Source organism: Stigmatopora nigra, unplaced genomic scaffold (assembly GCF_051989575.1).
Source record: "Stigmatopora nigra isolate UIUO_SnigA unplaced genomic scaffold, RoL_Snig_1.1 HiC_scaffold_51, whole genome shotgun sequence".
Lineage (NCBI taxonomy): Eukaryota > Metazoa > Chordata > Actinopteri > Syngnathiformes > Syngnathidae > Stigmatopora > Stigmatopora nigra.
The window spans coordinates 125,856-135,000 of NW_027551630.1; the positions used below are offsets into that span (position 1 = coordinate 125,856).

A 9,145-nucleotide genomic window follows, 5' to 3' on the forward strand; every position below is an offset into this window, starting at 1 on the left:
TACGTTTCAGTCATTTGCAGGGCAAAAAGTAATTGATCAGTGTCGGACAGTTGAGTATTTGTGCTGACATGTCAGCCCAATCACAAGACTAGGATTGATTATTCAGTCAGACAATTGGGTGCTTATGCTGACATGTCAGCCATAAGGATGACTACGATGCTGTTATACTCACAAAAAAGAATACAATATGAACAAGCAATTGCAAAGAGACTTTGTCTTATCCCACAGCAGGGGCAAACTCGCGGCCCGCGGGACGATAATTTGCGGCCCGCGTCTTAATATGCAAGATTAATGTCCGTGCGGCCCGCAAGATTGAAATGAATGACACTGTGTTCGGAGCTGGATGAACCAATCACGGTGAAGTATACGGCTCTGGAGGGTGGGAAATTGGCTGGGCTGTCCAGTGCTTCGCTCACTCCGCTCGGCTCGGAGAGCTGCCGTAATCCAATACGATCGGAGAGCAAAAGTGCGCATGCGCCACAGACCCACGCGATTGAAAGTTAAACGGTCAAATCGAAAGTGCGCATGCGCCACAGAACCGCGCGACTGAAAGTTAAAAATTCAATCCGAGACTCATTCCTAGTGTAAACACATATTACAGCCCCAGAGATGTCTGTTTCAAAGCCTGCCGTGAAGAGAAAGGTCAGTGATGAGCACAGACAGTTTCAAGAAAAGTGGGGAGTGCAATATTTCTTTGTTGAATATGGGGATGTGCTCTACTTCACTGAGGTACATTGGCTCAGCAGGGGAAATGTATTGAAGAGATTTTTTTGAGTTGAGAGCAGAAGTAAAAGACTTCATGGAAATAGACGGGGTTGATGTTCCTGTGCTAAGTGATCCCAAATGGCAATGGACTTAGCTTTTCTTGTTGATATCACACATGAGCTTAATGTACTTACTGAACAAGAAGCTACAAAGCCAGGGGCAACTTGTCAGTCAGTGCTGCCTATGACAACGTGAGAGCATTCTGCACTAAACTTTTGTTATGGAAAGCCCAGCTCTCTCCGTCAAACCTTTTCCATTTACCAGCATGCAAGGCTCTTGTGGATGCAGGCACACCATACAGTGGTGAGAAATATGTGTTTCGAAGCTGCAGGAGGAATTTGATCACAGATTTGCAGACTTCAAGACACACAAAGCCACATTTCAAATTTTTGCGGACCCCTTCTCCTTTGATGTGCAAGATGCCCCTCCTGAGCTTCAAATTGAGCTCATTGACCTGCAGTGCAACTCTGCACTCAAAGCCAAGTTCAGGGAGGTGAGTGGAGAAGCAGACAAGCTTGGGCAATTTTTGAGAGAGTTGACCCCCAGTTTCCCTGAACTTTCCCAAATGTTCAAGCGGACCATGTGCCTTTTTGGGAGCACATACTTGTGTGAGAAACTCTTCTCCACCTTGAACTTCAATAAGTCCAAGTATAGGTCCAGGCTTACTGATGAGCATCTTCAAGCTCTATTGAGGGTCTCCACTGCTTCCTCCCTCAAACCAAATGTGACTCAGCTATGTGAGAAGAAGCGCTGCCAGGTCTCCAAAAGCAAAAAGTAGACAAGAGAAGCTGTGTCCAGAATATTTCATGTTCAATGATCCATTCAAGTTCAGAAAGTTAAAATTTAAAGAGCTGTTAATACAGACACTTGAAACGGAATAAAAATAATTAGTTTTCTCTACTTAGCCAGCCACTGTATATCTACTGTATTCTCATTAATTTTAATTTTTTTATTACTTATTGATTTATTTTTTATTAATCTTTAAGTTAATTTATTTAATCCATCATTTTTAGTTAAAAATAAAGATATTTGATAACATTGGAATGTTTTATCAGCGCTTTTCTTGTGGAAATCTTGATGCGGCCCAGTCTCACCCAGACTCTGCCTCTTGCGGCCCTCAGGTAAATTGAGTTTGAGACCCCTGTCTTACAGTGTCCAATTACTAATTCATACCAATTCATTTTCCAATAAAACAATTGAATTTTTTTAAAGCATTGCACTAACTTTCCCCCTCTACCTCCCACTCTCGCTCGTTCGCTCACTCTAACATTTATAAATATATAGATTTTAGGTTTCTCGCAGTCTAAAATTTACTGTTTAACACAAATAGGCAGTGGCCCGATGGATGAGTGGTTAGAGCATCAGTCTCACAGTCCACTTGTGTAGAGTTTGCATGTTCTCCAGCGTGTGTTTTCTCTCAATACTCCGGTTTCCTCCCACATTCCAAAGACATGCATGATAGGCTTATCGGACAAAATTGCACCTAGGTGTATGAGTGTGGGAGTGAATGGTTCTCCTTTTCTTTGTGCCCTGCAATCGGCTGGCTATCGATTTGGTGTATCCTTCCCGTCTTTGGCCCAAAGTCAGGTGGGATAGGCTCGAGCACCCCTCGCAACCCTAGTGTGGATAAAGCGGTTCAGAAAATGAGAAGAGATGAAACCACACTTGGCCACAAGGCGAAAATCACAATTATCCGTTTGTTTGCTTCACAAACTTTGTCATCACAGATTTGTCGGAATGATTTTTGACACAATTTAAAGATTTATTTTCAATGAGAGAAAATACACATTAACAACTACCTTTGCTGCTGGTCCATGATTGCATTGATGAGATGTGAGCAGAGACTTATCAGGCTACCACCACAGCCGCCTTGATCGTGTGCACGACTAAGGTAGAGTTGCATACATACCCATTCATGGTATACCAATCTAAAGCACAGAGGCACAAGCACCACTGAGAGATTTTTTTTAATGTATTCAAGATGAATATGTATCAGCCACTTGAAATTACCGTTCAGAATCGGAAAGTGTGTCTCTACTTCTTTGGACTTGGAGTTCATAGGCCAGCCATTCCGTAAAACATAACTTCACATGGGAGATTGTATCATGAAGTAAAAAATATACAGAATTTAAGATAATTAATCATCCATCACATCCAGCACATCTAACCGCCAATACATACAGACTGTAACAGTGATACCTCTCTACATACGGGTGCCCCGATATATGAGCAATTTGAGATACGAGTAAAATTTCAAGCAAATATTTACCTCTTGAGATACGAGACACATTTTGATATACGAGCATACAGCCTGGTGTGGCCAACGACAGAGGCTGCTTTTGAGAACAACATGGGTAGTCTTTCGCGTCGCAACTCCCTCGTGTAAATGTCTATGAGAGCAGTGTGTGGATAGTTGCATACATTCAGTATTTTCCGCCCCAGTGCAGAAGGGTGTATGCATGGCTGATCTCGCTCGCTAATACAAGAGGAGTATATTACTTCTTGTTGGAAAGTGGTCATACGTTATCTTATTGTGAGGACATTTGTGGGCATCATTTTCAGAATTTTCATGAAAGGAAAAAAAAAGTAAACAATCCTTGATAGGTTGCAGCTGAAAGTCAGGGTGTCTCTGTTGTCTTACGTTATATTGGTGTTTTTTCAGAGGGTTGGAACAAATTAATTTGTTTTTAGTTCAATTCTATGGGAAACGTTGAATTTACATACGAGTAAATCGACATATGAGCTCATTCCCGGAACAAATTAAGCTCGAATCTCAAGGTACCACTGTGTTTTAAAAATCTAAACAATGTAAGCAGGTATGTTACCTGATATGACGGCTCTCGTTTTAACCGTGAGAAAGTAGAATGTTTCCAAAGACGTAAAGCTGTCTTTTTCCATTTGTTGGCGGCATACATAATATTGTCCCACAACCCTTTCCTGTTCAGGTCCTGGTCCTCTATACCATCAAAAATTGGCATTCTGACTTCAGGCAACAGTCTTGGGATGAGGTACTGAAGCTGAAATAGGTAAAAATGCAAATTCAGGGTCCAAATAATATACAGACAGGATACTCAGGCAGTGACAACTCTTATGTGTTTGGCTACAAACACCTCTGCAATTATTATTGATGATTATAAAATGAACGTGTGTGTAGATGTGTATGTGTATATCTCACACTCTCTCACTCACTCTCTCACACTATCTCTCTCAAACTCTCTCTCTCACTCTCTCTCTCACTCTCTCTCTCACACTCTCTCTCTCACGTTCTCTCTCTCACACTCTCTCTCTCACACTCTCTCTCTCACACTCTCTCTCACACTCTCTCTCTCACACTCTCTCTCACACTCTCTCTCTCACACTCTCTCTCACACTCTCTCTCACACTCTCTCTCACGCTCTCTCTCTCACACTCTCTCTCTCCTCTCTCTCTCTGACACTCACTGACTCTCACTGATCCCACTGATCCCACTGATCTCACTGACTCTATTTGACTCTCACTGACTCTCACTGACTCTCACTGACTCTCACTGACTCTCACTGACTCTCACTGACTCTCACTGACTCTCACTGACTCTCACTGACTCTCACTCACTCTCACTCTCACTCACTCACTCTCACTCACTCTCACTCACTCTCACTCACTCTCACTCACTCTCACTCACTCTCACTCACTCTCACTCACTCACTCTCACTCACTCTCACTCACTCTCACTCACTCTCACTCACTCTCACTCACTCTCACTCACGCTCACTCACTCTCACTCACTCTCACTCACTCTCACTCACTCTCACTCACTCTCACTCACTCTCACTCACTCTCACTCACTCTCACTCACTCTCACTCACTCTCACTCACTCTCACTCACTCTCACTCACTCTCACTCACTCTCACTCACTCTCACTCACTCACTCTCACTCACTCTCACTCACTCTCACTCACTCTCACTCACTCTCACTCACTCTCACTCACTCACTCTCACTCACTCTCACTCACTCTCACTCACTCTCACTCACTCTCACTCACTCTCACTCACTCTCACTCACTCTCACTCACTCTCACTCACTCTCACTCACTCACTCTCACTCACTCTCACTCACTCACTCTCACTCACTCTCACTCACTCTCACTGACTCTCACTGACTCTCACTGACTCTCACTGACTCTCACTGACTCTCACTGACTCTCACTGACTCTCACTGACTCTCACTGACTCTCACTGACTCTCACTGACTCACTCTCACTCACCCTCACTCACCCCCACTCACCCCCTCTCTCTCTCACACTCTCTCTCTCTCTCTCTCTCTCTCTCTCTCTATATATATATATATATATATATATATATATATATATAATATATTATATAAATATATAAATAATATATTTATTCTATTGTTTAGGTTACAAAAGTGGCATATTACATTACAAAAACATTCATGGTAGGCTGATTATACACTCTAAATTGCCCCTAGGTATGGGAGTGAGTGTGCATGGCTGTCTGTCTCCTTGTTCCCTGCTATCAGCTGGGCACCAATTCAGAGTGTCCCCCGCCTCTGACTCGGACACAGCTGTGATTGGCTCCAGCACCCCCGTGGCCCTAATGGGGATAAGGCAGTTCAGAAAATGAGATGAGACAATAATTGGTATTTAAATGATTCAGAGGCAGAGAAGGAGGGGGCGATTAAAAAATGGCAGTCGTGAATAAAACAAACTCAAATTCCTCAAGACAGACCTTCTTATAAATAATGCTGGGAGTCATTTCTTCTTTATGAGGCAGTGAGTCCCCTATATAGATCACATAGCACATGGCAGCCACACAGAACCTGAATAATTTAAAGAGTAATTTTAAAATAGACTTGACAAGCAAAGATCAGAGAAAACAAATTGTCTTTAAAATAATTGTACCATACCCTAATTGTGTTAATACTTTACCTAAAAGAGAAGTACATGCAAGTATCTGTGTTGCAGACCAGTGCTGAGCATAGAGCCTCCGAGACAGATACTTGATTACTAGGCTGCCTCGGTGAAGTCAGCTGCACAACATGATTTGGGTCCATGGAGGCATTGAGATGAACAACAAAGGCTGCTAACCCAACCACTTGTGGGCAACTCAGCATGGAGCCCTTGAAAACAGAATTTTTTATTTAAAAAAAGTATACTTTTGGGGCCAACATGCAGGATATGAAGAACATTTGAAAAATATTTAAAATGTTAAAAAGTGTTTTACTATGTTACAAAATATCTATATTTTAGGAATCTTGAAATAATTAATAATGGAGCAAAGTGCTTTGCATATGAACCATTTGGATCGGCATTAGTCTGGTGGTTCCCGATGTAATTTAAGACAAACATGCAAAAACATAACATTTCTGATTCAAAATATGTTTTAAAACTTTTTCAATTGCATAAAACCTTTTGTTGTAGTTGCTTCATGCAAGAACCACAAATCAGGCTGAGATTTTTAATTATTTTTTGGAAAAACTAAATTTTCCAAGTAAAGATGAAAAGAACACACTGTCAAAGGTTTAAGTACAATTATATTAAATAATCATCACATTATAATTTTATCAATTAAATTCTAAAAATGATAAAAGTACACTAGATGTAAAAGGCAATGTATATATAGTTGACCATATAAATAAGTACAATCATACCTCTACTTACGAATGCCTCTAGGTACAACATTTCAGAAACCTTTTAAGGTGCAAATGAGTGCCTTAAGATGCGAAAACAAGATCTAAATAAGGAAATGGTCGATACATTTACTGTATCCGTTATTTGATATTGTTGCGTGTGCATTGCTTTGACCATACTCTAACGGGCTATCATTAATTTGTTAAATTTGTTTTACAAATGGGGGAGATTATCTTATCACCTGGATGAAGTGGAAACAAATTTGGATGGCCGCATTAAAAGGTGATTGGCATGCTATTAGAGGGAATTGGGATTTTCCAAAAACCTGATAGGGTGCCATTAGGTCATGGCGGCTGGGGGAAAAAAAAAAGAAAAAAAAACCTTAGATGTGAGACTATTGCCACCTCAATTCGGGGAACAAACAGCTAAACTGACAGCATTAAAAAGCATATAACTTTGTGTAAAACTTGAAGGGATTTTTTTACAAACGGTTAAAATGCTAGAGTGGGGGTGTGTGTATTAAAGGATCTACTAATGAATGCGGGGTGGGTCCAGACCTTCCGGAATGTGGGGTATTCATGGCGTCCTCGAGAATTTGTGGATTTTCTCCGGGTACTCCAGTTTACTCCCACAAAATGAAATTATGGATGCTAGACTGGTTGAACACACTAAATTCTTCTGCTTATGAGTGTGAGCGTGAATGATAGTTTGTCTTTTTGTGTTTTTTGATTGGCAGGCCACCGAGACACTATCAATAAAGAAAATAATTTGGGCTTGAGTCAAGGGAAGTCCTATGTCTCGACAAGGGGGTGGTGGCCTTGCTACAACGGCACTACAAGGCTTATGGTTTAAATCTATATGCATACCTACATATCCATCTCAAAAGATACATATAGATTTTATTGAATTAAGTAAGAGTGCAGGGAAAAAATACTGTTTAGTCATTGTGGATGCCTTTTAAAAATGGGTTGAGATTTTCCCAGAAAAAAATGCGGATGCTTTAACAGTAGCAAAGGCATTATGTAAGGGTATAATTCCAAGATATGGAATTCCAGAAACTATCTATAGTGATAATGGCACCCATTTTTGTTAATATAATAATTGCCTACCATCCACAATTGGCGGACCTTATATAAAGTCCTGTTTGGTAGACCTTACAAATTGCTATTATTCACTAAACAATGACAATTGGATGATGAGAAAAATCTAGCAGAGAGAAAAAAAAACACCAAATTTAGACTATCAGAGGGAGATTTTGCTTCTCAATAGGAAACGGACGAAGTGACGGTGATTCTTGAAGACTGGATGCTGATACGCAGCATAAAAGAAGAAACATCGGAGCAACGCAAAGTGGGAGGGTCCTTGTTACTGAAAGGGGACACGGATGCACCTTTCCCACAGTAGGAAGGTTGTCTAAATTGAAACGTTTCAAGAGGAAAACTCCCTAAACAAAGACAAAAACTCATGTTGAAAACAATTATTGCTTTTGGGGCAATGAGATTAATGATGATTGTGATTCTATTCCTCTCCACAATAGGGTTGTTTTCTCCAGTTGGAGAGAAAGGCGGAGGTGTTTCAATTGAGGATACACCTTCTTACGGGAGGGTAAACCGAGAAACATTCACATTTACATTTGATTAACATTACCTACTAAATCAAATTTCCAGACATACATTTGAGATTGAAAATATATATTTGGACTCGGCGATGTCCCGGTTGCCATACAAGGGATCAACCTATGGTGGGAAATATGTGTGGTACATTAACAGCTAAAAAATTGAAGATTGGGAAAAGCCTTGTTGCAGAAATTGGTCAAGATTGGAAAGCTTGGACTGACATATTAACTTGTGAAATTTATTTCTGAAACAAGGATTTCCCAAACGGGCGATAATTGGGTGCTGTTAATGGAGTGTAAAGAAGGCAAACACTATGTGGAGCTACTTTGGTAAAAGGGTGGTCTCAATTGAAACATTGAGGGGACGGGTAAGATAAACTTTCTGACTTAATAAGATCCGGGAAACACCAATATTGATTGAAAAGATTATTGCTCACCAAGCAATACCATAAAACTATAGGGAACTCTTTTATATTGGGTTTGACGTCTCCATATGGTTTCAATTGAGACTAAACCATCTTACAAAGAATTAGAACAAACTACCAGACAAGGGAAAATACAATCGGTGGTGGTGTGGTGGATAAATTATACGACTCTAGCCGCGGCAGGACTAGGTACTTTGGTCTCACTGCTCTAACCGGTGTCTGTTTTTCCATCTACAGTGAGGAGATACAATTGGCTGCTCAGAAATCTGGTGTGGTGAAGGGTCCCTCCCGACATCGTCGAGCGGCATGGAGGGAAGGAGATCCAACATACATTGATGCGATTGGCATCCCCGGGGCGTCCCAGATGAGTATAAGCTGGCTAATCAGATCTTAGCAGGATGGGAGTCCGAAAACAAAAATGTGGATGAGATAAATTACCTGCATTACAATGTCCAAAACCTTGGAAATTATACTGAACAGGGATTCGTGGCCATAAAGGAGTGACGGGCAGCTACCAGTCTGATGGCGTTCCAGGATCGCATAGCGGTGGAGATGCTACTTACGGATCAAGGGGGCGTGTGTGCAAAATGTTTGGAAAACAATGTTGCACCTTCATACCGAACAACACGTCACCACCCGATGGGTCCCTAACCAGGATCATTAGTGGCCTGCAGACCCTAAAACCGCAATATGCAAAAGCATTCTGGAG

The 9,145-nt window shown here is 41.2% G+C and overlaps 1 protein-coding gene across 1 annotated transcript in view; it reads right to left on the reverse strand.

Moving 5' to 3' along the window:
- Positions 1-9,145, reverse strand: part of LOC144193050 (Fanconi anemia group A protein-like) — a gene marked incomplete at its 5' end in the record, with an annotated part of 89,318 nt that overhangs the window by 43,867 nt on the left and 36,306 nt on the right. The window contains 5 exon segments of the mRNA XM_077711867.1: positions 2,565-2,693; positions 2,776-2,849; positions 3,591-3,782; positions 5,495-5,585; positions 5,695-5,885. Coding sequence (XP_077567993.1) covers positions 2,565-2,693; positions 2,776-2,849; positions 3,591-3,782; positions 5,495-5,585; positions 5,695-5,885 — 677 coding nt within the window.